This window comes from Gopherus flavomarginatus, chromosome 1 (assembly GCF_025201925.1).
Source record: "Gopherus flavomarginatus isolate rGopFla2 chromosome 1, rGopFla2.mat.asm, whole genome shotgun sequence".
Lineage (NCBI taxonomy): Eukaryota > Metazoa > Chordata > Testudines > Testudinidae > Gopherus > Gopherus flavomarginatus.
The window spans coordinates 309,834,667-309,861,398 of NC_066617.1; the positions used below are offsets into that span (position 1 = coordinate 309,834,667).

The following is a 26,732-nucleotide window of genomic DNA, read 5'->3' on the forward strand; positions in this document are numbered from 1 at the left end:
ACTGTTACTTTAGCAACTGTAGGTGTGTACATTCTCTAAAACACATTTTCAAGTTTCAGCTGAGAGTAGAATTTTCTCTGACAATATATCTGCTGATTCTGTTTTTTCTTTTTCATACAAATAATATTTAATTTAGTATTTATGTATTGTAATCCTACAACAGATGCAGATTATCCAGAGCAGTAGTTGCTAACAGACATATATGGTAGTTTCTTTATGGCTAACTATATTTGACTCAATTATTTATTGGAATGGAGCAATGAAATTGATCTCAGCATATATCTACACTGGATACTTCCTGAATCTGTTGTACTTTGTCACATTTGTTGTTGTAGATTACAAGGGTAAGAGATTTTGAGCTCTTTTGAGATCGATTTTAACCACTTTGGTCACAGCCTCTTCTTCTGTCCATTTAGGGCCATGGTTTTGAGAGGACTTTCCTACCGTTTATATAGCTCTGCATGAAAGCATGTTGTATAGCAGTGGATCTTCAAGGCGTCTCTCTCGCGATGTGATTTCTGCACTATTCTCCTCACTTGAGTTTTATATACTAACACATTGTGCAATACACACACACGTAGTGTGAGGCGTCAGGCTGGCTTCTAAATACCGTGAATTTTAAAGCAGATTCCAAAAATGGTAATGAGGAAAAAATCCCTACTTTTCTCTTTGAATGTTGAAGGGATACCACCAAATGTGAATTCCCTTAGTTCCTTATGCAGCTCACAGCACAAAAGGATTAACCAGGACTGGAGTTAGAAAAAGTGACTAATTGGTTGCATTGTAGCTGCCCAGCAAAACGCCGCAAAACGTGAAATTTATGTCGTTGTTTTTGTTTGTTTAAATACCTTGCTGCTTGGCTAGATATGTTTAAAACAAAATGAAACTTGTTCAGTTTGTAAAAGCACAATCTTCACCTTGGAGCTTCCTCTGGTGCTAATTTTAATTCCTTTGATGTAAGCTAATATTACAGTCTCTTCTTTGATACAGTACTCAATATATTTCATTGGGAGGCTTGCAATAGCTGGTTTGGGTGGAAGGAGGACAAACACTGACAGACACTTTTTGGATTTGTAACAATTCAGAAACATCAGAAGAACAACTTGTAAAAACAATATGGTAGAAGTCATATTTATTGAAAAAAAATTAATATATTTGCTATAAAATCCTTAACAGTAATGAACTGAATATTTATTTTGATGCATAAACCTGAATGTTACATACCAAATACAATACAGTAACACTGGTTTCCTCTTTATTTACATATTTATGAAAATTGATATGCAATCCATGTTAAAGGAACTTATAATGAAGAATAGTTACATTAGAAAAATAATATTCTTGATAAAGCATTCTCGAGGAGTCCAATCACATTTTCAGGCCTCTTTCAATAAGGCAAAAATCCCTGGAACAGCATATAACTTAGTTTACAAAAGACAATAACTGTTCAGACACATCTTCAAGTTTTCTTTTGGTATAATTTTTCTCACTGTACAATTACTTAACGGAAAGACTTTCAGGAACATAACGTAATGATTTCTGCTATATATTACATATACATTGCCGTAGCTTAGCAACCATAACTAGGCAATCTTTTCCCTTATCCATTTGCTCAGTGAGCTATTCTTAGATGTAGCACGTTAATATCTTGACATCGTTATGACTGTGGTATCTTTCTCAGTTTTCATAGGAAACAGATGTGTCACATTTTAAAATATTTTATATTTTTATTTTTAGCAACTGGTGCACAACCACATTTCCACTCACAAGAGAACGTCACAAATGTAACTAAAATTAGGCTTGGATAACTCTGAAAATGTACTTCTGTGTGTCAAAACCAAATTTCATACTTTAATACTTTGTAACCCTGCCATGCTTTAGGAATTCTTCTTCTGCATATTTCTTTACTATTCCCAGTCAGGTAGTTTTAATTCCTTCAAAGGCACAAAACTTCCACCTCTTTTCCAATGTTGCTCCTACGCCAGTGAACTCTTGTTTAAACATGCGTGGCAATCTAATCAAAAGCGTTTCTATTTCATTTGCAGAGATCTGTGAAAGAGGGAAAAGCAAAACTACAGTGAGAAACAACTGGGTTATATTTAAGAAATAGGAAATGTAGAGAACACAGGTAGAAGAAATATTTTCTAGGTCAACTAAAAATCCTAGCATTTCTTTTTGGGAGGTTATAACATTTTATGCCATCTACAGATAGATCCATATTCCCACCATGACACAGAATCATAGAAATGTAGGGTCAGAAGGGACCTCAGGAGGTCATTAAGTCCAGCTCCCTGTGCTGAGGCAGGACCAAGGAAACCTAGATCAACCCAGACAGGTGTTTATCCAACCTGTTCTTCAACTTCCAGTGGGGGGATTCCACCAGTCTATTCCAAGGAGTAACTACCCTTGTAGTTAGAACGTTTTTCTAAATATCTAAATCCCCCTTGCTGCAGATTAAGACCATTGCTTCTTGTCCTAGTTCAGTGGCCTTCTACTCATTTTAGACATTTCTCAGAAATTCACTTCTGCAAGAAATGTTACTTGGAGTGGGGTTGGGGAAGGATATGTTGTGCCCTGTGTACCATTGGGCCTGGAAGAGGAAGCATGAAGGGGACTTGCATAGCCACCGGAGCTCCTGGAAGAGAATCCCACACAGTACACACGAGTATAGCAGCTAGCCTGCCCTTAAAGACAATGCACTCTACTGAACTGTCCACCATTGTTCCTCCTCCCTTCACATAATCCCTCCTAATACCCCTAAATGGTCTATCTTCTCCAATGGGGTTTTGGCCAGCACCTTGCTCATGGCCACAAAGTAGTAGAAAGCACATGGCATGTTCCCTACATTGCATGTGGAGAACCGCCCACGCCCTGTAGTATTATCCCAAATCTCTGCCATGGTAAACTATGACATACAGACACTGAATCTGATTCTGAGCTCACTTACCCTATTTATACATCACTAACTGCAGGTATTTCTAATGTGCACAGGCGGAAGTGAGAACAGAATCAACCATATTATCAGCTTGTTTGCAGAAATGCTCTAAGATGCAGCAGAACAGTAGATACATGCTAATCAGGCAGCTTTCTAGTCTTTATTATGGGACTGTCCTACAAATAAACCCTACAGCTTTGTACTAAATTAATGGTATGCCAGTGGTCAGACCTTTTGTTAACATTAACTCCACACATCTGAATCTCCTGATGCTAACACAAATGTAAATCCCCTGCAGCATGGGTCTTGCTTTTTGTACCTGGACTGGCATTTTAAAAGAACAACAATACATAGGCGCCGACTTCATGGGTGCTCCAGGGCTGGAGCACCCATGGGGAAAAATTAATGGGTGCTTAGCACTCACCAGCAGCCAAGCTCTCCCTGCTCCCTCCCCCTCCTTGCCTCCTCCTCCCCCAAGAGCATCGCATCCCTGTTCCTCCACCTACCTCCCAGCACTTCCTGTCTGGCTGCTGCCAAACAGCTGTTTGGCAGCACTTTGGACTTTCCAAGAGGGATGGGGGAGGAGCGGGGACATGGCACATTCAGGGGAGGAGGTGGAGAAGAGGCGGGGCAGGGATGGGGACTTGGGAGAAGGGGGTGGAATGGGACGGGGACTTTGAGGAAGGGGAAGGATGGGGGCCGGGTGAGGGTAGTGCAGGGCAGGAAGAGGTGGGGAAGGGGTGTGGCCAAGGGTAGGTGGGGGTTGGGTTTGAGCCATTAGATATTAGACACTAAAGTATTGGCAACAACACGATTATTGGGTAGGATCTGAGTTTGGGCAAACGGGAAGTCGGTGCCAATGCAACAATATATAACCAGAAGATATACGATTGCTAGGCTGTTATCATTGCACATTTGCTTTAGTCTTTCTCAGAAGTGTATATACTTTAATTGGTCTTGAGGTTCAGCACTCTAATTTTCTCGAAACCCCCCCGAAAATATTAGTTTTTTTTTGGTTTCCATATTTATGATTAAAATAAGATAAATAAAGGCTCCCTTGATAAAGGCTTGGTCAGGCACTTTCAGCTAAGCTAAAATGTAGATGCAGTATTTAAAATAGTTTACTTCATAAACTATTGATTATATTTAGCAGGTAACCATTAAGGGCCAGACTCTTCTGAACCCTATGTGGGCATGCAAGGGGTGTGTGAGGTCAGGGTCACAGTCCTGGTCCCTGAGCCCCCTTGAGCACAAGGACTTTACAAGGCTAATGGTCACAATGGGGCAGGGCCTTCTCCACTCTGGCAAGAGGCGCTGGTGTGATCCCGTATGACTGAAATATGACCATTTATATCATTAATATTGCCACTGTTAGACAATTGCACCAAATGGTATTCAAAGTATGTCAAAATATGCCATGTAAAGTATCAATGGAAAAGTTACAATTTATCAAATACGATTATCCTGTTTGTGTGCATGTATCATCTTTGTGTCTAAAGTTATGAATATTGTCTATGTACCAGTATTTCAAATATGTTTGCTCCTACAGTAACACCCAGAAGGTAGTTTACATCCAGTCTAGCCAGCACATTGCGAATAGCCCATTCAAGTTGATGGCCCATCAAAGAACACTTAAGTCTCACAATGGGCCATAGAAGAAGCTCCTTCCCACTTGGTGAGCCTTCCTGTGATCATTTTAGCCAGAATATAAGTAATGGCTGCTCCTATCAGTCATCAAAGCATGCAAGGGCATGTGACTTGCTCATGTGACCCTGGACTCCATCTTGTGCCTGTAATTTTCCATAAACGGAGGGCTCATCCACACTAGGGGCGGGAAATCGATCTTAGATACGCAACTTCAGCTACGTGAATAACGTAGCTGAAGTCGAATATCTAAGATCGGAGTACTCACCCGTCCAGACGGCGCGGGATCGATGTCCGCGGCTCTCCGTGTCAATTCCGGAACTCCGTTGGGGTTGATGGAGTTCCGGAATCGATATAAGCGCGCTCGGGGATCGATATATCGCGTCTAGATTAGACGCGATATATCGATCCCCGAGCAATCGATTTTAACCCGCCGATACGGCGGGTAGTCTGGACGTACCCTAAGACTGAGAGCAGTCCCTCCACATGGGAGAAGGCAGGGCCGTCCTTAGGCATAGGCAGAATAGGCAGCTGCGTAGGGCCTCACACTGCCTGGGGGCACCACTCTCCAGGCAGCCCAGACAGTGTAGAAGCAGGGTTGCTGGGTCCTAGAGAGAGCCGAATGCAGCACAGTCTGAGGAATGGGATTGGCTGCTGGGGTCTCTGGGAAGGGGAGGGGGTGGGGGTTGGGAAAGGAGCTCACCTGTGAGTGTGACTCTTTCCCCCCTGGCTGAGGTCAGGTGAGGCTGTGGCTCTGGAACCAGTATCCTTTGTTGTCTCCCGTAACATCCATTCTTCTCCCCTCTGCCCCACGGAGCACCCCCTCCTTTCTCCCTCCTCCCCAAGAGCACCCCTCTCTCTCTCTCCTCCCTCCCCTCCATCAGGGCTGGGTTGGGTGAGGTGCTGGGAGATAGGTGGAGGGGAGGGGAGGCTGGCTGCCTGCTGAGGAATGAAAGTGAAAGTAACTCACTTCCTGGGCAGGCAGCCAGAATTGGAATGTCACACCGGGTTTGGCTGGGGTTAGCCAGATGTGTGAAAAATCAGGATAGGGGATTGGGGTAGGGTGAGCAGATATCCCTATTTTATAGGGACAGTCCCAATTTTGAGGTCTTTTTCTTATATAGTATCCTTTTACACCCCCACCCCCACCCATCCCTGTCCTGATTTTACACACTTTCTGTCTGGTCACTCTAGGTGGGGGTAATTGGTGCCTATATAAGACAAAGCCCCAAATATCGGGACTGGCTCTATAAAATCAGGACATCTGGATCTGGCCACCCTAGCTGGGGAGTGCCTCTCCCCCAGGCTGGCAGCTGCCAGCGATCCATCTCATCCGGGGGGAGCTGCACAGGGCAGGATGAGCTGCTGTGGCTCCATGGGTGCCCTGTCCCTGAGATCAGATGCTGTGCTAACTTCACCATGGTCCATAAGGCTGGTGGTGGTGCCCATTGGCGTGTGATTGGACCTGAGGGTTTGCTGCTGCTGTTGCCACTCTGCACCCCAAGAGGTGGATTTTGGGATCCTGCAGTTTTCCACCTATCTCCTCCTCTACTGCAGCTGTTGGACCAGCGGGCTGGGGGGTGAGCCAAGCATGAAAGCAGTACTGTGTTGCCATTTAGATTGTCATTTAACAGCTTTGTTTGCCAAAAATTCTTGCTAACAATCCTGAATCCAATTTCAATTTAAAAAAAAAAATCAATATCTTAGCCAAAAACAGAAAATTAAGTTGTTGACAATTATTAGTGACAGGTTTGGTTTGAGGCAGGGAGTGGGCCAGTTTTCATTAGAGAAACAAAAAATGTTGACTGACTTTCCTATAGCCTGTTACTCCTGATAAGAGCCCTCCAACAACTGTAATATGCTCATCTCCTTACTAGTGTATAAAGCAGGGGTCGGCAACCTACGGCACACGTGTTAAAGGTGGCAGGTGAGCTGATTTTTGATGGTATGCAGCAGCAGGCTGAGTGGCTCAGCCCATCACTGCTCTGGGGTTCCGGCTGCTGCCCTATTGCCAGCTGGGATACCAGCCATCGGCCCCACTCAGCACCTGCTGCTGGCCTGGGGACCCCCAAGGAACCCCAGGCTGGCAGTGGTCTGAGCAGGACAGCTGAACCATTCAACCTGCTGTCAGCCTGGGGTTCCATTCACTCAGCCGGCAGCGGGCTGAGTGGGCTGGTGGCGGGCTGAGCAGGGCCGGTGGGGGGTTGAGTGGCTCAGTCTGCTGCCAGCCTGGGGTGCCAGCAGCACTCAGCCTACTGCTACTCCAGGGTTCCGGCTGCCAGCCCCTTGCCAGTCAGGAGCTCAGCCGCCAGCCCCACTCTGCCTCCTGCCAGCCTGGGTAAGCAGAATCCCAGGCTGGTAGCGGGCTGAGGGGGGGTCGGCGGCTGGGATCCTGGCTGGCAGGAGTTGGTGGTAAGAACCCCAGACCAGCAGCGGGCTGAGCAGGCCCTGGGATCCTTGTCTAGGGTTCCAGCCACCAGCCCACTGCCGGTTTGGGGTTTCATTTACTCAGCTGGCAGTGGCCTGAGCAGGACCAGTGGCCAAGACCTCAGATAATAACAATAGTTTATTTATATAATATAGACATAGAGAGAAACCTTCTACAAACATTAAAATGTATTACTGGCACGAGAAACCTTAAATTACAGTGAACTTGGCACACCACTTCTGAAAGGTTGCTGACCCGACCCCTGGTATAGAGTGACCATATGTTGTACTAAGATTCTCCTGCTTTTTTTTTCCCTGTGAGTCAGTATAACTTTTGCCAGCCCAGAAGTTGGGCAGCCAATGTTTTACGTTTTCACAATGTTTTCTCCAACTTTCATAAAGTAAATACATAGTTAATATGAGTTAAAAAGGCCAGGGACACTTCTTTGTGAAGAATCTGTACAGCAGATCATGCCCATAGACGATCCAGAAAAGAAATTTGAGGTTGAATTTTTTAATGTTGTGATGGATAAAGCAGTAGCTGCTGTTGATGAAAGGTTTAATACCTTGCAAGTACACCATGAACAGTTTGGATTTTTGTATGACATAACTAAATTCAATGAAATAGGAAACCAAGAGCAACTAATGACGAAGTGCAAGAACCTAGAGAGCCTCCTGAAGCACGGTGATAGTTTTGATTTAAATGGAATTGAACTGTACGAAGAATTGAGTACACTGTCATCAATGTTGCCACATGCAAAATCGGTGATGGACATTGTACAGTTTATTCATACCCGCAAACTTGTTGACATATATCCTAATGTGCACATTGCCACTCGTATTCTACTGACAATTCCTTTAACAATAGCATCAGGAGAACGGAGTTTCTCAAAACTAAAGCTCATTAAAAACTATCTCCGCTCTACAATGAGTCAGGAACACTTAACTGGTCTTGCTATTCTTGCAATCAAACAAGACACGACTTTGTCTTTGTCATACGATGACATTATTACTGATTTTGCAGCCAAAAAAGCCAGAAAGATTGCTTTTAATTAAAAAGAAATCTTTGTTTCAATACCTCTTCATATAAATTTCCAATAAAATTTTGATAAATTAAAAAAAATTTGCATCATTCTGTCATCAGAATTTTTTCTATAGTGCTGCTTCTTTAGTGCTAGTCCATCAGCATTACAGTGTGCTTAATTAAGTTAAACTGGTTTTAATAACGTGAATGTGGCAAGTTTTCCAATACTGTAAGCTTATGTTTGTGTTGCTAAGAGTAGATCAAGCACAGGGGCACCAGTTTAATAATCTCGCCTAGGGCACCATAAATCCTAAGGCCGGCCCTGGGAGAAGGTATAAAGAACCCTGAAAGCATCACCATTTTCTTTCTTTCCTGCTCTGATTTTTGGACTATGGATTTACACTAAAAGGAGCATGTTGACTATAGATTGAGGACCTTCCAATCTTTTGGAAGTTCCAAGAGACTTTACAAGCCAGCAATCTGTAACATCACTGCTACAAACCTGATCTAAGAACTTTGCAATGATTGTATATATATGATTTCTTTGATTATTTTAACTCTCTCCTCTTTCTTTTCTCTTATAAATAAGCCATTAGATATTAGACACTAAAGGATTGGCAACAGCATGATGATTGGGTAGGATCTGAGTTATATACTGACCTGGCTATGTGGCTGATCTCTTGGGATTAGAGGACCCTATATATGATTAAATTGGTTTGCAGGAACCACTCATCATAGAGTCCCGTGTCTGGGTGGTGAAACAAGGGCTGGACTGCCTAAGCAGAGTGTATTTCTGACTTCTTGTTAACCAGCGTGGTGAGACAGAAGTTTACTTTTGTTACTGGCTTGGTATAATCTAATAGAATAACCACCAGTTTGGGCTGAGCCTGCCCTATTTCTCAGTGGTTTGTCCTGAACCTGGCATTCTGAGCTGTGACCCACTGAGGCACAGTGCAGGTTAAGAGCTCCTGCCCGAGGATTCAGCAGCAGCCGCAGAGCTTTAGGAGGCATTGTTTCTGCCTCCATGTCACTCAAAGTCTTTGTACATTTGGTGAGCTATGTGAGCTGGTCATCTCAGTCAAGTTTCCAGTTGGAAAGACGGGCCCATCATCACCCAAAAACCAAATTTCACCACCACAGTGGCACCCTTGCAGAATCAGCAAAGAGACCAAGAACAGAATGACCATGGAAACTGAACCACCATCTTGGTCCGACAGGTGTCTATTCTGGGTCAGTGATAAGGCACATGCTATGGGAGAAAATAACATTTGAATAGACGCAGATAGTTAATAAGATAAATATGCATTTTTAAAAAGTGAAAATGGGCCAAAATAAATTAAAATGACATTAGAATAGTGAAGTGCAATATAAATTCAGGTTGTTTCCCTCAGATACCACCAATAAAATAGAGGCCGTAAGAATGGCCATATTGGGTCTGACCAATAGTCTATCTAGCCCAGTATCCTGTCTTCTAACAGTGGCCAATGCCAGATGCTTCATAGGGAATGAACAGAACAGGGCAATTTATTGAGTGATCCATCTCATTCTCCAGTCCCAGTTTCTGGCACTCAAATAACTGGGATTCTCAAAACCTGCCGTCCCCCTAATCACTCTGCTTGTATTCTGTACCCCTTCCTCCCACCATTTGTCTTCGTCTTTTCAGACTGTAAACTCCTTGTGTGCAGTGATTGTGTCTTCCTGTGCATTTGTACAGCATTTAGCCCAAGGAAGCTTGAATACTGACTGGGGCCTCTGGGCACTATCATAATACAAAAAATAACTGGGAAGTACTTCTGCTGCTTCCCGTGCAATAGATTTTGTTATTCACGGCAGTATCCGCCAGTTCCGTGGACAACAGTTGTATTACAAATCTATTTACTAACACTACTAGCATACTACTCTAGTAGTATTTTTCATTTTCAAAGCACTTTACCAACAGGAAGTACACTAATTAAGCCTAACAACAACACCCCGGCAAGATAAGAAAATATTAGCCATGCCCCTTTATTTTCCCAAAGAGGAAGCTGAGGCAGAGAGTTTAAGTGATATGCAGAAAAGTGTCAGAGAGACTCAGTGTCAAGGCCAATCAATCTATAGCCAAAAATAAATCTGTTACATATTTTTCTTACTTCTCATAAGAGTAATTGCTAGCAGGTTACTTTTGTGTAATGTGTGAGTTGCACAGCGAGACTGCAGCCAACTTGGGTACTATGACATTATCATTCCTGCTTAGGTTAGTAATGAAAAGGTATCCATCACTCTACTCTGCGCTGGTTAGGCCTCAACTGGAGTAGTGTGTCCAGTTCTGGGCACCGCATTTCAAGAAAAATGTGGAGAAACTGGAGAGGATCCAGAGAAGAGCAACAAGAATGAGTAAAGGTCTTGAGAACATGATCTACGAAGGAAGGCTGAAAGAATTGGGTTTGTTTAGTTTGGAAAAGAGAAGACTGAGAGGGGACATGATAGCAGTTTTCAGATATCTAAAAGGATGTCATGAGGAGGAGGGAGAATACTTGTTCACCTTAGCCTCTAAGGATAGAACAAGAAGCAATGGGCTTAAACTGCAGCAAGGGAGATTTAGGTTGGACATTAGGAAAAAGTTCCTAACTGTCAGGGTAGTTAAACACTGTAATAAATTGCCTCGGGAGGTTGTGGAATCTCCATCTCTGGAGGTATTTAAGAGTAGCTTAGATAAATGTCTATCAGGGATGGTCTAGACAGTATTTGGTCCTGCCATGAGGGCAGGGGACTGGACTCGATGACCTCTCGAGGTCCCTTCCAGTCCTAGAGTCTATGAATCTATGAAAGTAAATGAAATTAATCTCAGAGATTACATCTCTGGATCATGTTTTTAAAAAGCAATTTGTTACTCCTGTCAGTCACTTCAGAAGTAAACTCATCTGGCCAAATCCTGCAGTCCACATTCATTATTTGGCACTGATGTAGCCCTGCAAATTTAAATAGCACTTTACAGAAAGGGAGCGAGATCAAGCTCCATTCCATGAAGAGTTTACAGCCTACGTGTCTGACCCTGTGAATGCTCCCAATGAAGTCAATGAAACAATTTGTGTGAGTAAAGTTGGCACATTGGTCCTGAATTTAGGCCTAACCGACCGCTATGCCTACCTTCATGCCTCCAGCTTCCATTCCGGACACATCACACGATCCATTGTCTACAGCCAAGCACTGAGGTACAACCGCATCTGCTCTAACCCCTCAGACAGAGACCAACACCTACAAAATCTCCACCAAGCATTCTCAAAACTACAATACCCGCATGAGGAAATAAGGAAACAGATCAACAGAGCCAGACGTGTACCCAGAAGCCTCCTACTGCAAGACAAACCCAAGAAAGAAACCAACAGGACTCCACTGGCCATCACATACAGCCCCCAGCTAAAACCCCTCCAACGCATCATCAAGGATCTACAACCCATCCTGGACAATGATCCCACACTTTCACAGGCCTTGGGTGGCAGGCCAGTCCTTGCCCACAGACAACCTGCCAACCTGAAACATATTCTCACCAGTAACTGCACACCGCACCATAATAACTCTAGCTCAGGAACCAATCCATGCAACAAACCTCGATGCCAACTCTGCCCACATATCTACACCAGCGACACCATCACTAACCAGATCAGCCACACCATCACTGGTTCATTCACCTGCACATCCACCAATGTAATATACGCCATCATATGCCAGCAATGCCCCTCTGCTATGTACATCGGCCAAACTGGACAGTCTCTACGGAAAAGGATAAATGGACACAAATCAGACATTAGGAATGGCAATATACAAAAACCTGTAGGAGAGCACTTCAACCTCCCTGGCCACACTATAGCAGACCTTAAGGTGGCCATCCTGCAGCAAAAAAACTTCAGGGCCAGACTTCAAAGAGAAACTGCTGAGCTTCAGTTCATCTGCAAATTTGACACCATCAGCTCAGGATTGAACAAAGACTGTGAATGGCTTGCCAACTACAGAACCAGTTTCTCCCCTCTTGGTTTTCACACCTGAACTACTAGAACAGGGCCTCATCCTCCCTGATTGAACTGACCTCGTTATCTCTAGCTTGCTTGCTAGCATATATATACCTGCCCCTGGATATTTCCACCACATGCATCTGAAGAAGTGGGTATTCACCCACGAAAGCTCATGCTCCAAAACGTCTGTTAGTCTATAAGGTGCCACAGGATTCTTTGCTGCTTTTACAGATCCAGACTAACACGGCTACCCCTCTGATACTTGACAATTTAGGGTGGGTGCAAGGATGTTTCGTACCCTAGGTGAAACTTCCACCTTGTGCCGCTCCTCCCCCCGAGCCCTGTGGCAGCTCTCTGTCCGCCCCCTCTGTCATAAACAGATAGCTAAGGGTTAATGTTTCTTCCACCTCTAGCTAATCTTTTAAATGTAAAGTAAACCAGAAAAACCACTGTATTTGCATGTGTATTGTGCTGGTACTTGACTCACAATCGGAGTGCTATTGTCTGACAAAAGACTCTTTTGTCACAGCTTAATGGTTCCTTGCTTAATATGCAAGCTACTGCCAGGAGAGAACAGAAAAAAAATTTCTCTCTGGTTCCTTTTAAAACCAAACCCTCTCTGCTTAAAAGCCCCTAGCAGAGAAAAGAAAAATATAATATTCCTACTGGCTTCTGGATTCTATCTATCCCACCGCTGCACACCATGTCATAACATTTTTTCCCAGATCTGGACCTTAGCGTCCAAAATATGGGTGTTAGCATGAAAACCTCCAAGCTTAGTTACCAGCTTGGACCTGGTAAAGCTGCCACCAGCCAGGAATCTATACAGTGCCTGGCGCACTGTGGTCTCCCCAAAACCTTCCCTGGGGGACCCCCAGACTCAGATGCCTTGAGTCTCACAACAAAGGGGAATAAACCATTTCCCTCCTCCCCTCCAGGTGTTCCCTCCCTGGGTTCCTGGAAAGATATACAGAAGCAAGCTCCGTGAATCTAAACAGAGGGACTCCACCCTCCCTGTTTCCAGTCCTGGAAAACACAAGTACCGAGAGGTCTAATCTCTCTCCCCCACCCTTCACCCAGAGGGTATGCAAAGTCAGGCTAGTAAATCTAACACAAAGAGATTTTTCCCCTGACTTCTTCCTCCCACCAATTCCCTGGTGAGCTGCAGACTCAATTCCCTGGAGTCCCCACTAAAGAAAAACTCCAACAGGTCTTAAAAAGAAAGCTTTATATAAAAAGAAAGAAAAGGACATAAAAATGGTCTCTCTGTATTAAGGTGACAAATACAGGGTCATTTGCTTAAAAGAAAAAAATGAATAAACAGCCTTATCCAAAAAGAATACAATTTAACACATTCCAGCAACTACACACATGTAAATACAAAAGAAAACAATATAAACCTATGGTCTTACTATCTTTGTACTTATAAGTTGGAAACAGAAGATTAGAAAGCCTGGAGATAGAAAAATCACTTTCATAGCTGAGAGGGCACAGACACAAGACAAAGAACAAAGAACTCACACCCAAAACTTCCCTCCACCCGGATTTGAAAAAAAATCTTGTTTTCTGATTGGTCCTCTGGTCAGGTGTTTTAGGTCACTGCTTGTTAACCCTTTTTTAGGTGAAAGAGACATTAACCCTTAGCTATCTGTTTATGACACCCTCCACCTTGTGGCACCCTCCCCCCCCGCGGCAGCTCCCCCCTGCCTGGGGAGCTGTGTGGCAGCTCCCCGCCCCAGCTCACCTCTGCTCCACCTCCTCCCCGAGCATGCCGTCGCCCCTCCACTTCTTCCGCCTCCCAGGCTTGCGGCCCCAAGCCTGGGAGGGAGAGAAGCAGAGTGGGGCGGCATGCTCAGGGGAGGAGGCGGAGCAGACGTGAGCTGGGGCAGAGAGTTCCCCTGTGTGCTGGCCCCCCTTACTTGCTGCAGGTGGCCCTCCCCATGCCCCCCTTCCCCAGCTCCCTCCGCCTAAATGCCGGCGACAACCGGGGCAACCGAAGATCCAGCCACCACCAACGGACCTGAAATGCCACCCCCCAAATGCTAGTGCCCTAGGCGACCACCTAGGTCGCCTAATGGGTTGCACCGGCCTGCCTGAATTAAACACAGGAAATTATTCCAACAGGAAGTAGGAGATGGAAAAGAGGCATTAGGGGTACAACCAATAGCAGTCTGAACTCTGGTATGTGCCACATGGAGCCTATATTTAAAAAATTGTTAATTAAACAGGAGTAGCCAACCCTGGGAGAGGACAGCAGTTGGAAACCTAATCAAAAGCAGTTGGTATTACAAAGGGATATGAAAGATGAGTGAGGATGCTTGGCTGACTGGCAGAGCGAGTATATGCCAGAGATTGGGAATAGCATGAAAAGAGGCACAAAAGCACGAGTGGGAAAAGATATGGAGCATCAAAGCACAGCATAAGGTGAGGAGTGTAGGAAAAAGAAGGGGCTGAGATCTAAGTGCCTTGGAAGTCAGGACCAGGAATTTGAACTTGATACAAAAAGAAACATTTCATCACTTGGATTTGTACAACTCTGCAATGAAAACACAGCCACCCAATACCCACTGTTACCCAGCCCTACCCTGCACCCACCTCCTTCAGGACAAGAGAAAAACGATGGGCCGTGATGTGCTGACAAACGGGCTGTTATGGCAGGAAGCGACTTCCAAAGGCTCAGGGCAGGGCCCTGCCAGCTGCCCTTTCTCTCTCACGCTAATGGGGCTCTACCTAAAGCATCTCCACTAATCTCAGCTATGGCGCTATCTTGCATAGAGACCACGAAAGGGTTCTAGGGAGGGGTGGCATAGTCAGAGCAGAAGGAAAGGAACATTATCTTGGCTACAGTCCAAATGTTAGATAGATTGAGGAGGGGAGATTCCAGGAGGACAGGAAGTGGGAGGTTATTGCAGTCAGTTGAAGTCAATAGTATAAGGAGTGCAAGATTTGACCTACAGTATGTAACTAGTTACTTGTATCTCAACAACCCGCTATGCAAATCATTGTTAAGGGCCTAATGTCTGCTTGTATTTTATAGCCACACCAGGGCCAGTATTTAACTCCTTACTTCAGAAGGAAAGGGTTTATTTAGAACCAAGTTATACTGACAAGAGGAAGAGATAATAGGAACATGAATTTCACTTGACTTATTTAATCAGACTTTTGTTGCATTGACACAGGCATCACCACATTTAGCTGATGAGCAAAGAATATTTTTCATAAGCACAGTGTTGATTATGTGGATGGGATGAAGTGAGAAGAGAGATGGTGTATTATCTAGCTTACTGTAGTCTCGTCCCCTGGTCCATCTGCATGCTATTGCCTGAGGTGGTGACCACTTCTATGGCTCCTCTGATAGGGCCTGCAGCCCTGTCACTGCTTTACACTCCACTCACCATTTGTACTGCATCATTCATACTCCAAAGTGCGCAGAGGGCTCACTGATCCAAGTATCAAGAGCATTCTCAGCTCTGAGGGGCAGCATTGGGGTACAGTGAGGGACGCATTGCAGGGTACAAGGCTCTCTTTAGAGGCTCAGTCCCAAGAAATGGTCCCTGTCTGGCCATCCTCTCTCCTTTTGGTGGCCAGAGCTAAACCTACATCTTACTTTATTTCCTACAAATTACACGAAGTAAATAAGAATTGTGTTTCCTAGAATCAGGATGGTAGTCTCTGCCATTTAATACAGCAGCCTTCCTTGCCACAAAAGCACAGCAAAGTAATGAAAGGCAAAAGACTTCAGGTACATGTGCGCAACATAATTTGCGAATGAATGAAGACTGCAAACCCCCAAACCCCACATCCCATTATCTCTCTAATGGAAACTCATGCCGAGTTTAACGTGCAGTAAAGAACAAAACAAAAGTTCTATAAAGAAACCAAACTTTGATTAACTTTTTTTTACCCTAGAGTCCAGCTGCTGCATATAAGACCAAAGGTATTCTATATTGGCGCCAAAAGGATGCACATGAAGAAATGTGGATATGATACCTGTATTAAAACAAACACACAAGGTTTTGAAATTATCTGAGGCAATATATCACATGTCTAAACACAGTTATTCTGAATAAGTCATTGCAAGTTTTTCAGTCTGAGTTACAATTCTTATATTTCTTACACAGTTCAATAAACAAAAGAGAACATTACATTTTTAACACAGCCATAGTAACACAATAAACACAATCGCTCATCTTCAGGAATGACAGCAGCTAGCAAGTAAGTGACCAAGATAATATACAGATGAATAAAGGGATTTCTAAACAAAGACTTGCTGGAAGCATTTCAATTACCTATTTTATGCTTGATTTACCAATATGTAATAGTAGATACTGGAATGGAAAAATTATTGCTTTTTCTCCTTTAGTGGAAGCTCTGTTGTGAAAATGTTTCATATAAACTGTGTCAGAAACTGCAGTGCCTTGAATTTTTTTATAATTACGTTGTTGCTAGTTATGATAAGTGTTTAATCCATATTACCCCTAAGTGTTGCTGAGAGAAACACAAATCCTTCCTGACATATTTACTTTTTTTTTCCTTAAAAGGGAGCAAGCCCTGTCTTTCTTCACTGCAATTTACAAGATCATGTTAAAAGGTCTGGAAATAAAGGGCTGAAGAGGAGTCAGATTCTAAATCTAGAGGTTTTTTCCTGTAGTGGAAATGGAGTGTCAGCATAACAGTGATGAATCAGGAAAGCAGGATGTTGGATGTCAGCATTGCTATTAAAAGCATTATCCCATCTCTCCTTCTCTACATGAACAGTGAGTATATGTAATGGTCATCAGCATGCATGTCACTAACTATTTGCTGAGAGTTGAACAGTAAGATTCAAAGATACGTTCAGCTCCCCTTTGGTTGAGTTTCTTAATAAACCTTAAGGAGCGGTTCTGTATTTTTAAGGCATAAACAGAGCAAAATGCTCACAAATTACAAAATGGGTCCCTGTATCTTGTGAACTGCAGGCCACTCTGCTGGTCCAGATACTGACTGGAATAGAATCACCTTTAAGTTTCCACTTTTCCCAAACACTGGCAACAGTAGAAAAAGATAAGTAAAGCTTAACTCATTTTACATCTTTCCTTTTCCTCTTTCAGATTTCCACTTATGTTTGCAAATTCTGGCCCTGATCCTGCAAAGACTTACTTACATACCGAGTCATCCCATGGAAATCCATGGAACTAGCCATCCACAGTGTATAAATATATGCACATGTGTAAATCTTCGCAGGTTCAAGGTCTCTGTCAATAATTGCAGAACTGGCCCCAAACTAAATACCACTAAACTTTGACTGGTGCTGTTGGAAATCCAAACCTGTATTCAGACCTCAGTTTGCTAATGGTACCATCTCTGTTATAGATTGAACCAAAACTTCAGCTCCAAAAACCTCTGTTTTGGGGTATTCAAAATCCAGATCTGATTTCTGCACCTACAGCCCCTCTTTAATTAATATGAAGGAAATAAAAAGCTGCTTGAAAATATGCTTGTAATTATTGACTAGAGATGCATGATACCAAGCTAGTAACTCAGCTTTTCTTAAGTGAATTTTAGTGCTTGTGAAATATGGACAATTCTAGAGAATGGGCAGCTATAGGGCAAAGTCTGCTCTTACCAATTACCAGTGTGCCTCATCCCTGATCGTGAAGGAAAGAGTAATGTTGGGTTTCCATGCCTGTGCAGTCCTTGGTTCCCATTAAGACCATCAGTTCTGATGATGGTCGTCTGATGTGGACATATGACCATTAGGACCAGGACTGAGACCACATGCTCACTTCACATGAGGCATGGGACAGCCATAAAGTGGGCTGGATTCAAATAACTGGTCACTTAGCAGTGAAAAGCTCTATATAAAATTCCCAATACACCAAGTCATCTACCTCAATTTAGCCAAGAATAAATCAAAGGCATTCATTTACAGTTACAATGAAAAGCAAGCCAAATGCTGGGACCGAAATTATGGATGGAATGTCTAATCCAAAATTTAAAAGAACCCAAACCAACAACCTTATATATCACAATCCATCCTCACTATATTATGTCATGTCAGTTGCAGTTCATTTCCTGGAATGGACCAATGCCCATTAAATATAATTTCCCTTCCAAGTTTTTCATTAGGTATGCTAAATTATTAACTGTCCTTGTGGTATTTCCCATACTTATTCTTGTCAGTAAACTGTCACCTAATGTAAAAAAAAAGAAAAAAAAAAAGGAAACTGTTAAGGACATCCTTATTTAGTTCAATATTGTTTCTGTTCCTTTCTCTTTCATCCATTTTGTTAGTGCGATGGGTAGATAACCATTCACACTGTTCTATTCCATGATACCAGGGCCACCTAGAGGATTCAGGGTCCTGGGGCGGAAGGACTTCCTGCCGCTGAATGGCCGCTGAAGAGCCGCTGAAGACCCAGCAGTTCAGCGGCGGGTCCTGGGGCGGAAGGACCTCCAGCTGCCGAATTGCTGCCGAAGACCCGCCCCGGGACCCGCCGCCAAAGTGCCGGAAGGACCCCCTGCTGCGGGTCTTCGGGGCACTTCGGTGGCGGGTCCTGGAACGGAAGGACCCCCTGCCGCCGAATTACCGTCGACAACCCAGAGCGGAAGAAGCTCCGGGGGCCTGGGCCTCACGTTCTTTTCTGGGGGCCCTGGAGCGAGTGAAGGACCCTGTTCCAGGGCCCCCAAAAACCTCTCATGGGGGACCCTCCGGGGCCCGGGGCCTGGCGCAAATTGCCCTTCTTGCCCCCCTCTTCTGGGCAGCCCTGCATGAGACCCAAAAACAACTAAATTCAGTATCTACCTATAGTAACATTACAAGCATAGAGGCAGATCCTGCGACTTGTCCTCCATAGGAAATGCTTATGTTAAAACCAGTAGGCCTTCTTGGGTGAGTAAGGCTTAGTCATATGAGTGAGCCTTGTAGGACTGGTTCTATATCCCTTATGATGAAAATGTTTCTATTTATTCCATTTGACTGTATTTATTCCATTTATTCCGTTCTGACTGTAACCAGTGTGAACACATGTGAATGATAAGCAGTACAGTCTTTAGTTCTAATTCAATGAAGTTAAATGCAAATATACATTGACAATAAACAATAGCTTCAAGGTTGCTTATTCTATGATCATTTTTTCTAGGTTGTTATATGCAGTGATGAACTGAGTACTGAGTTGTCTTACCTATTAATAGTGCCTCTTTCTCCGATTTCAGACCTTGGCTTCGTTTCTCAGAATTTTTTTCTCTTTCTTGGTTGACCAATGCTACTGTCAACATATTGATTTCCTATAAAGTTTAAAAACAAAATAGGTGTTTATGTAGATTTCATTCATTTCAATAAACACCCTGCCTGCTGCTTTTTTACTTTCTTTATAAAAGATCATTACTTTAATTTACAGCTAAGGACAAAACAGTTATAAATAATTGAGTTGTTTGCAGAATATTAAAGACCTTTTTGAAGCACTGTTTCCCCAACTGCTGCAAGCAGAGGAATTTCCTGTATATAGTAGGTGCCAACTTTGTCACAGCTGTCTCTTTATTAGACATGACAGAAGGCAGATACCGTAAACAAGAGAGGTTTAGAAAATTCCACTTTTATAGCAAGCAGAATGGGGCCCTTATAACCTCCTAAGAAAATTTCAGAACAAAGGCGAGAGCTAGGTAATATGGTTGGATTGTTACATTTACATGGCTTTTCGGCACTGAAGGAGGGATTTGACAGGCTGTGAATATTTCACATTTTTTAAATAAAAATCATTGTGACAAACTTTCTGCTCTAGTAACTGACTTACATTTTTAAAATTACCATCATGAGAAAAAGAGTTAGAAATGTGTGTGTGTGTTTGTGTGTGGGGGGGTGGGGACCTGCTGATTCCAAGAAGCAGTAATTACAGTAAAATCTTGAAGGGCCGTCACCTAAGTAGCTGTGTTTGGTCCAGCTGCTTCTCAGTAGAGTTAAGCAAGAAACTGTTTTCCTGTCCTGCGAAATTTTTAAAAAATTTCTTATCCAAAATCAGTACATAAAATCACAATTTTAGAAATGTTTGTGTCCCACAAATCCAATATTTTTTGATTTGGGTTAATTGAAAATTTTTGTTTTGATCATTTTGAAATGTTTTGTTTCAGTTTCAGTCATTTTTTATTTAAATGTTTTTACACTAGCTAGATTCAATTTTGAAACAAAAAGCGGCTCGGAACTCGAAAAATCTGAATTTTTCATTTAGAAAATGACAATTTCAAAATGATGTTTCAACAATTTTGATGTTTTTTTTTTAAATTTGAGTTGAGAAATTCCTGCAAAAAAAATTCAGTTTCCACTAATTGGCATTTTTGGGTGAAAAAGCATTTTGTTGCAAGATTGTCAACCAGCTCTGCTTCTCAAACAAGAAAGTCATTTAGGCATTAACTAACTTGTAGTACTGTCATGCAAATAATAAGTGATAACAACAACATCATCATCCCTGGGATGGAAAGCACTAATGATACTGCTCCAGATACAACCCGCAGCTGAAGTAAGTACTAATCTGCTGCAGACTTTGGGCAACAAAAAGGGGAAGAGGAAGAAGCCTAATGAAAGCCTGTAAATGTATCTATCTCTGGGTTCAGCAATGGGAGGGAAGCCCCGCTGAGCAGAGTAATTGGGCTAGGAGGAAGATGAAGGCGAATACAGCATGAAGCCAGAGCAATGCAAGTCAGCAGAGACTGTATACATTACAATATAATTTTTGTCTCCAAGGATATAAAAGCATTCTAAAAAGGGTAATTATGGAGCGGGAGGAGAGAGACCAGCAGGATGGGCACTTGATAAAACAATCCCACAAAACACCTGACTACCTTTTTTTGGAAAGCTAGAAAATTTTGTCGAGCGGTGATACAGGGAAAGAAACTCTACTCCCTTTGGAATTAGAGAGCAGATGGTGTCTTATCTAATGGGCGGGTCTGAGGATGTGCAAAACCCTCAGCATGATTTATGGAGCAGTGTTAATGGAGACTAGAGGAAGTAACAGAAAGTTGTTCTTGCTTGGACGGATGGTGGAGGTAGAAAGCAGGGAAACAGTGGTAATCTTGCTAGTGACACAGAGGATGCTTAAAAAGCAGGTTGCAGGCACTTGTGCAATTAAGAGTGAATGGGCTTACAGGGAATAAAATTCTTCTGTGCAAGACTTGCTGCCCCAGAGAAGATGATAAAATGGATAAATGGAGCCATTTGTATGAGTTTGATGGCTAATATGGCCAAGTCTGGCTTAGGGATTCATGCCACAGCAAAAAGAGGACAGCGAAGAACGGTCAAAGGAGGCAGTAGCAACATTGGAAGGAACCAGGAGTGGAAGTAAAAGGAAATGACCCTGTTCATATTTCCAAACAAAATTCACCTGCAACTCATCCAGAGTTTGCACTTGCAATTATAATGTCAGTGAAAATCTTACTAATTACATATCTAACTATGGTATGTATTCCAGAGGCAAATCTGGTAGGTGGGTATGAAGCCACTAAGCTTTGCAGCCACTCAGTTCACTTGTGGGCAGGGAAAAAAACGGTGTATTTTTTGCAGGCACAAATTGTGTCTGCAAACAGAAAAACTAAAGGTCAGCCTGGCTGGACATTTACTCGAAGAGTGCTGGACTAGGCAACAACTAACTGGAAGGATCATGGGTTACAGAATGACAAGTGTTTCACCCCTGTGACATAAGCAGGGCTGTTAGCAACCAGCAGCCTCCGTAGCACTGTTGGAGAAACACTGCACTAGAGTATCTCCATTTTCCAGTACAGCTTTGTTACACCCTTAGTTCAGAGGCCATTTCTACTTGGCAGATGTTATTTTCTGGTCCTTTATGCAGTCTTCTTTACCAGGTTTCATTATGAAATAAATAGTTTGCAACCATCTGTATTACTGCAATAAAGGAGAAGAGCGTGGCTGAGCATGGAGAAATTAGGATTAATTAGAAGTGAAATGACCTTGGAAGGACCAAATGCAATATGTGGCTGGTTAAATAGCATTTGGAAGCCGTTAGGCCCCAGGAGTATTCATTAGTCACAAATTTCATCAGGTAACTGTAGAACATGGATGCATGACTACAGTGCTACAGCCAAGGACAGGCTACATATAAGGCAAACCTTTCTGCCCAGTGTGGATGGAGTAATTCCTTATGGTGCTAGCACAGTTACCAAAAAAGGGACCTTTCGGTGTAAGTGGGACCAGAGTATCATATTAATTTTTTCCTCAAACGATGATGAAAGGATTTGAATTCCCCTCCCCCACTTTGGTCCAAATGTTGTTTGGTCCACTCCCAGTCAATGGATGGGTCATTACACAAATTAAAAACTATTTCCCCATGCTAATTTTCCCCTTACTGTTACTCATACCTTCTTGTCAACTGTTTGAAATGGGCCATCCTGATTACCAATACAAAAGTTTTTTTTTCCTCCTGCTGATAATAGCCCACCTTAATTGATATGTCTCATTACAGTTGGTATGGCAACCCCCATCTTTTCATGTTCTCTCTCTCTAAATATACAGCTTCCTACTGTATTTTCCACTCCATGCGTCTGATGAAGTGGGTTTTAGCCCACAAAAACTTATGCCCAAATAAATTTGTTAGTCTCTAAGGTGCCACAAGTACTCCTCATTCTTTTTGCTGATACAGACTAACATGGCTACCACTTTGAAACCAGTAAAAGTTACCACACTTTGTGTGAGGTCATAACACGTTTTGACATACACCGACTATACAAAGTGCGATTAACAGCTGTTTCATGCAGTGTTGCCAACAGTAGCAGGAGAAGGGGAAGTAGAGAAGGACATTACTTAAGGCCTTGGCTACACTGGCGCTTTACAGCGCTGCAACTTTCTCACTCAGGGGTGTGAAAAAAACACCCCTCTGAGCGCTGCAAGATACAGCGCTGTAAAGCGCCAGTGTAAACAGTGCCGCAGCGCTGGGAGCGCGGCTCCCAGCGCTGCAAGCTAAATCCCATCAAGATGTGGAGTATGTGCAGCACTGAGAGAGCTCTCTCCCAGCGCTGGCACTGCGACCACACTCGCACTTCAAAGTGCTGCCGCGGCAGCGCTTTGAAGTTTCAAGTGTAGCCATACCCTAAGTGTCTGGCAGTGTGGGGCACATCGGGAGCAACTGCAGAGTGCTGGCCATACATAAGCAGTTTGTTACCCTTTCTTATCCGCTCCAGGCTTTCTCTGAAGAAAGGTGAGGAGGAGGGAAAAAGCTCTGTATTTGAAACAAAAGCAAGAGCCATGCAGGTCATCCAGAGCAGGGTGAAGGCATGTGAAGAAAAGGCAATTTATATTTTTGAAGAAGAAAAAAACAGCAGAGCCAAATTCTGCTGTCCTCAGTTGAGCAAAACCATTACTGATGCCAATAGAAGTTTTGCTTTGTTAAGGACTGCAGAATTCAGCCTCAGATTTTAAACATATGGGCTAAATTCTGCTCATTTATACCCATGTAATCTAGTCATCTCATTATAAAAATGAATAGAATTTGGCCTTCAGTAGGAAGATCACCTGTTTTTTACAGTATATTTTTTCTTATGTGGGGAAGAGACCTCAATATTAATGCTAAATAGATTAATACAATTATAACTTCATTTCAAACTTGTTTTCACCTTTCCTAAATATTAAGATATAGCAACAAGAATGTTATAGCCAGGCTGCTTGGAAATACAACAATACATATATTTAGCTGTTTACGTTACAAAGTGTTAAAGCTAATCAAAGAAATTCCAGAATGTTTCTGCTTTTATCTCCCAAGGACAAGCAAACATTACAAAGACAGACCATTCATGTTTTAAGTAGAGTAAGAAGGAATGTAGGGTGTGTTATCAGAGCCATAAATATATTTGTAAAGTGAGCCCACACCAGCTCCTTCTTTTCTTTTCAAAGGGAAACCTGAGTTCGAAAGAATTCCAGAAATAGCCTTATTGAAACTGATTTATTTTGTAAACACCCTGAAGTCTTCTTTTTTTTGCACTTGGGGAACATTTATGGTGGGGAATGTTTTGCAGAAGATATTGATTAATTCCAACTCACGTTTCCACTTAAAGATGAAAACCTTTGTTGTTTCTCAAATGTTTAAGATGGCATAAGCTTTCAAAATGTATATTTGCAAATATCTAAATGTAAACCTTCATATAATAACTGTCTGATAGCATTGTTGTATGAATAATAAGATGTCATATGTATAAATATAGCAAGCTCATTTGATGCTAAACTAGTAAATAATGTAAGAGGCCATTTAATTGCAAAATATTTATATTAATAGGGAATTAATTAGTTACTGGCAGTGCACAAGCAAATCCTCACCAACTCAGGAAGACAAGAAAATTGGTGTTCCAAAAATTGTTCTGCAGAGTCAACAATTATTAAATATTTAAACTAAAGTCTTTGTAAGAGTTATTTAATTTAAAAAGTCTCTTTTGAGAGCTAAAAACTTGTGTATAAAGGACAGGAATGTTTGGACTGTTTGAAAACAATTTCATTTCCTCTCAAATGCTAATAAAATCAAGTCTCAAAAATGGACTGAATAAAAAGAAAACTTTTAAAATTAGTTTTAATTCTATCTAGATCTTTCTTGCTAGAAAAAGAACAAAGGCAATTAAAGAAATACTGCATATTCATTAAACGGACTGCATATTCAGGAGCTGAAAGTGTCAGCTAAACCAACCCTGAAGGCATGATGCCAATGAAAGTGACAACAACCAACTTGAATCTAAACAAGCCCGAGAGAGGTGTGTTTTCCTATCATGTCATGAAAATAGTAAGGAGACGAGTATAAAAGACTGAAGTGAGAACCCTACACACCACCCCACTGCTATTCTGCCTAGACTAGTAAGCACTCCATGACTCATCCATCCAACTCTACAAGCAAGCTGCCACAGACAGAGAGGACTTGGGAAGAAAGCAACCGAAGGAAAACCTCCCCAAGACCTCAGTGTGGATTGATGAGAAAAAGTTAAGACTGCCAATGGATTAGATTTAAAACTCTTGTAATGATTTTACTGGGCTATGCAAATTCTGTTGTAACTTAAATTACTATAATTTTCTCCTGTTTTATCATCAAGTGGTTAGACCATATATTTCTGGACCAGAGATAGGGGCTAGACATTGGTAAACAGCAAAATAGTGGGATGAAACTGAATTTAAGATTCTTAATATTTGTAATTGGCCTGGCTTAGGACAGCTCCTTAAATGGCTTCTTCAAAGTAATTAATTTAAAAATCTTCTTTGATTTTCATAGTTAAGATTGCTCACTTTGTCCAGCTATAAACTGTTTAGGTTATTATTAATAACTAGACAGATTTCATTTGCCCTTAAAAATATTATTTTGTCCATACATAAACAGTTTTAAACATCTAATAAGATACTAAAACTGAATTCACAGTAATTGTGGACAACAATACACTTTGGTCTTCCCTTACGAAGGGAAAAGAGCCCCTCAGATGTGGTCCACTCTCAAAGATGTAATTTCTGTTAAACACTCTCCATAGAGTTGGTATGCATACTTCCATCTTTTCATGTCCTCTGTATGTATAAATATCTCCTGTCTGTGTGTTCCATTCTGTGCATCTGAAGAAGTGAGCTGTAGCTCACGAAAGCTCATGCTGAAATAGATTTGTTAGTCTCTAAGGTGCCACAAGTACTCTTGTTCTTTTTCCGCAGAGAGACATACACAAGAGTTTGTAACGGAAGTAAAATTTTATTATTTGTGTTTAGTAATTTGTGTTTTGCCTCACGTTTTCTTTCCAGTCATTAATAATAAAATAGCTATGGTTAATAATTGTGATTATTTTGCTTGATCACAGATGTCCCCTAAAAGGATGGAAAAAAGCCCCTCTGACTAAATAATAGGAGACACACCCCTGAGCTGGCAGTGAGAGAATAGAGCTGGCCTACCATTTCTTGTTTCTCCAAACTAGCCACTTTTAGAATAACATTACTTGGGATCCAACAGTTTTAAAACTACCCCTTTCTACACTACACTTACATATAATTTTTTGTTTTTTTTTTAACCCTCGTACAACTGCTTTTGGCTTCCCCAAACTTTAAGTGCTGCAACTCAGTTTTCATTTCTTTCTACAACTGCTGACAATTGGTTACATATGTCTCCATAGCCACACAAAGTAATAATTTAATCTTGGTGTTCTGCCCCTATTGGGTCTCTAATTCAATGTCCATTGAAGTCATCACAGAATAATAGAATATCAGGTTCGGAAGGGACCTCAGGAGGTCATCTAGTCCAACTCCCTGCTCAAAGCAGAACCAATCCCCAGAGGTGAAAGTAAGCTAGTACGGTCCGGTACGGCATACTGGCTCTTGCCAGTACACCATGCTGGACTGGACTGGCTTCCCCATTTAAAGGGCCCAGGGCTCCCTGCATTGGCTGGAGCCCCAGACCCTTTAAACTGCCTCCCGAGCCCTGCTGCCGGAGTCCTGGGGTAGCAGTGGCAGGGCTCTGGTGGTGATTTAAAGGGCCCAGGGCTCCAGCTGCTGTGGGGAGCCCCAGGCCCTTTAAATTGTCCCTGAGCCCCGGGGCTCCCAGCCACCTCAGGAGCCCCAGGGCCTTTAAATCTTGATTTAAAGGGCCCAGTTATTTAAAGGCCCCGCCTCTTCTGGTTGAGGCCACCCTCCTGCTCAGGACTCCAGTGTACAGGTAAGTCCTTTAAGTTACTTTTACCCCTGCCAATCACCAACTAAATCATCCCAGCCAGGGATTTGTCAAGCCTG

General features: G+C 42.6%; 1 protein-coding gene across 6 annotated transcripts in view; it reads right to left on the reverse strand.

Moving 5' to 3' along the window:
• Positions 1 to 1,117: 1,117 nt before the first annotated feature.
• The window catches only part of ENOX1 (ecto-NOX disulfide-thiol exchanger 1), a 536,222-nt gene continuing 510,607 nt past the window's right edge, over positions 1,118 to 26,732 (reverse strand). For all 6 annotated transcript variants that reach the window (XM_050948778.1, XM_050948788.1, XM_050948749.1 and 3 more), the window contains 3 exons: positions 19,183 to 19,285; positions 15,924 to 16,009; positions 1,118 to 2,049 (listed from right to left, as the gene is read on the reverse strand). In XM_050948778.1, coding sequence (XP_050804735.1) covers positions 1,918 to 2,049; positions 15,924 to 16,009; positions 19,183 to 19,285 — 321 coding nt within the window. In that variant the 3' untranslated portion in view covers positions 1,118 to 1,917. The remainder of the gene's footprint in view (positions 2,050 to 15,923; positions 16,010 to 19,182; positions 19,286 to 26,732) is intronic.